Below are 2,519 nucleotides of genomic sequence, written 5' to 3' on the forward strand. Positions count from 1 at the left end.
ACCACATATTTACGATTATTTAAGACTCGTGTGCAGTTTCAWAAAAACAGTTTACAATTAGAGTGAAAATATTGGCGGAATTTAGCTCAATTTTCCTCTATACCTACCATCCTGSGTCGCCATGATGATTGTGTACAATCCGTAGGTTGTGGTGGCGAACAGGAAGCAGGATGAACCCATACAGGAAATAAATGACGATCAAATTTTTTTTTATTAAAACTTGATGGAAATGAGCACGGACCAAGATAACAACAATAAAAAGKTGATTTTGTTTGTGATTAATTAAATTATATGTAAGTGAAAAACAAATGAAAATAAATATCTTAAAATGGATTTAAGCGTTAATTCTAAGTCACGTTGTGAATTCAGGCAAACCCGGAAGTGCATGGAGAGTTACTCTCTTGCTTTATTACGCCTCTTTGTTGTTGTTCTTGTTGCGGCCCCCAAAATAAACATAAAGCTGGCACTTTTTTTGTACCTCTTATTAAATATTATACGCGATTTAATCAAATGTGTTTTATCGGTTGCCAACTGTTTATTTAGGTCAAATGAAACTACATAAAGTACAACTTATTAATTGAGCAATTTCTGATCATTCAACGGCTATGATTTATTTTCTTCTCTTTTTCTCAATATATTTTAAATAGCACGCACATTTAAGCAGTTTTGTGATTACAAAATACTTGTAACTTCATAAACTTCAAATTGATTTTCACATGGATGTTCCTCTTGGTCACCTGTGGACGGCAGCAAAGTTAAATGTAAATTGTCACGAAGAAGAAGAGACAGAAAGTCACGAAGAAGACAACTTTGTGAAAAGAGGGGAAAAGAAGACCTTAAAAAAAAACTGCTTAATTAAAGTCACAAGTAGTCATGTGTACTGTGAATATCAGGCGGGAAGGGTTCTTGTGACTGTTACTGTCTGTGTCCATCCCATATTCTCATCTGCTCTGCATTAAACTGGATTTGCTCCCACAGTGGGAGRCTTTGGAGTTCAGATTAACAGATGAGAAGTTATTAATAAATCAGAGATGAATTAGGAGCATTATTACGGTACGATGGCAGACAGAAGAACTTGCAACGTTGTGATTCTGGGTTTGGGTTTTCTGTTTATTTTCACCGCCTTCACCACCTGTGGSAACGTTGAAGTAAGTAGTTTGTGGAACAGAAACTAGAAAATAATCTTAATAATGCAAACATTTTTGTTTCCCCCTTTGGGGATTATTATCCCCTGGGAAAGCGATAGTTTTTTTTTCTCTTTGTTTATTATTTCGTGTCTGTTCGCGAAATATTCCACGAATGAACTATTGGACGCATTTTAATAAAAAATAAATTAATAACTGCATGCGCCACATCTAGCATAACTTTGACATGTTTAACCAGATCTGTAATTTTTCAGCATATTCTAATTCTAGCAATAATTTTACTCTATCCTAAATAAAAAAAAAGTGTAACCAGCATAAAAGTGTGTGTCAGGCGCATCTCGTGTTCCTGATTTTCCTACTGTCTGTGAAATGACCAAACAGGGCCAAAACTAATCTTGTTTTTCACTGTTTAATTTCAGCAAACTGTGGTGAAAAGTCTGAAAAATTCCACTTTCAGAGGCAGTGGATACCACAGGTGAGAAAAGAAAACTGATTATTATTATTAGAAGCTATGCAAAGTGCTCAGTTTATTTTTTCTTTTTTTAATTTACAGTTTAGGGATTATCTATGGAGTCTTTTCATTCTCTAATTTGCTGGCACCGACAGTGGTGTCAGTAATWGGAGCCAAGTCGACCATGTTTTTGAGCGGCCTGCTTTACAGGTAATCATGATGCAAGAGGCGCAATTAAAATGAGGATGCTGCTGAAAACACACACACAGCTCATGAATGTGTTTGTCTTCAGTGGTTATGTTGCAGTGTTCATCGCTCCGGCCACGTGGGCCTTTTACCTCACCTCGGTTCTCATCGGCATCGGAGCAGCCTGTAAGACCAGAAACTCACTTCTTGATTGCAAATTTGATTGTTTTTACGTTTGAAGTTGAAGTTTTATTTATTTCAATCATGAACTGAAATATGAGTATAAAACAGCAAGTCATCCAATACTAAAAAAAAATCTAATAATAAAAAAGATCTAATAAAACAATAAACGTCAAGGAAAGCAAAACTAAGTTAAAAACAAGTCATGAATGAAAAGGAGCAAAAAGAAGTATAAACTTATAATATCTGCCCCTACTCGCAAAATAAAATCAACCACCAACTCGGAAGTTCACCGTCAGCATTCGGCGAGAGTAATTCTACACACAAAATTACAACAAACCAATACTTTAGACCCCTAGTTCCCAAACTTTTTGTCTTCTGACCCACAAAATATCCATGGCAAAAACTTGTGACCCCAAATATTTCTGGTCTGAGTACATGAACTTCATTAATAACCCTAAAAACACAGGGTTTTTGACAATCTAAACCGCTTATACATAAATACTTATTTTTACTTATTTTGTGTTTTTGTAATAGTTACAGGGTAAATATTACAT

At 35.1% G+C, this 2,519-nt stretch overlaps 1 protein-coding gene across 1 annotated transcript in view; it reads left to right on the top strand.

Moving 5' to 3' along the window:
- Positions 1–792: 792 nt before the first annotated feature.
- LOC106528611 (UNC93-like protein MFSD11) overlaps positions 793–2,519 on the top strand; it is a 15,316-nt gene continuing 13,589 nt past the window's right edge. Inside the window, exons 1-4 of the mRNA XM_014023827.1 lie at positions 793–1,148; positions 1,565–1,620; positions 1,699–1,806; positions 1,889–1,968. Of these exons, the coding sequence (XP_013879281.1) occupies positions 1,059–1,148; positions 1,565–1,620; positions 1,699–1,806; positions 1,889–1,968 (334 nt within the window). The 5' untranslated portion in view covers positions 793–1,058. The remainder of the gene's footprint in view (positions 1,149–1,564; positions 1,621–1,698; positions 1,807–1,888; positions 1,969–2,519) is intronic.

The sequence above is a fragment of the Austrofundulus limnaeus genome, unplaced genomic scaffold, assembly GCF_001266775.1.
Source record: "Austrofundulus limnaeus strain Quisiro unplaced genomic scaffold, Austrofundulus_limnaeus-1.0 Scaffold4, whole genome shotgun sequence".
Taxonomy (NCBI): domain Eukaryota; kingdom Metazoa; phylum Chordata; class Actinopteri; order Cyprinodontiformes; family Rivulidae; genus Austrofundulus; species Austrofundulus limnaeus.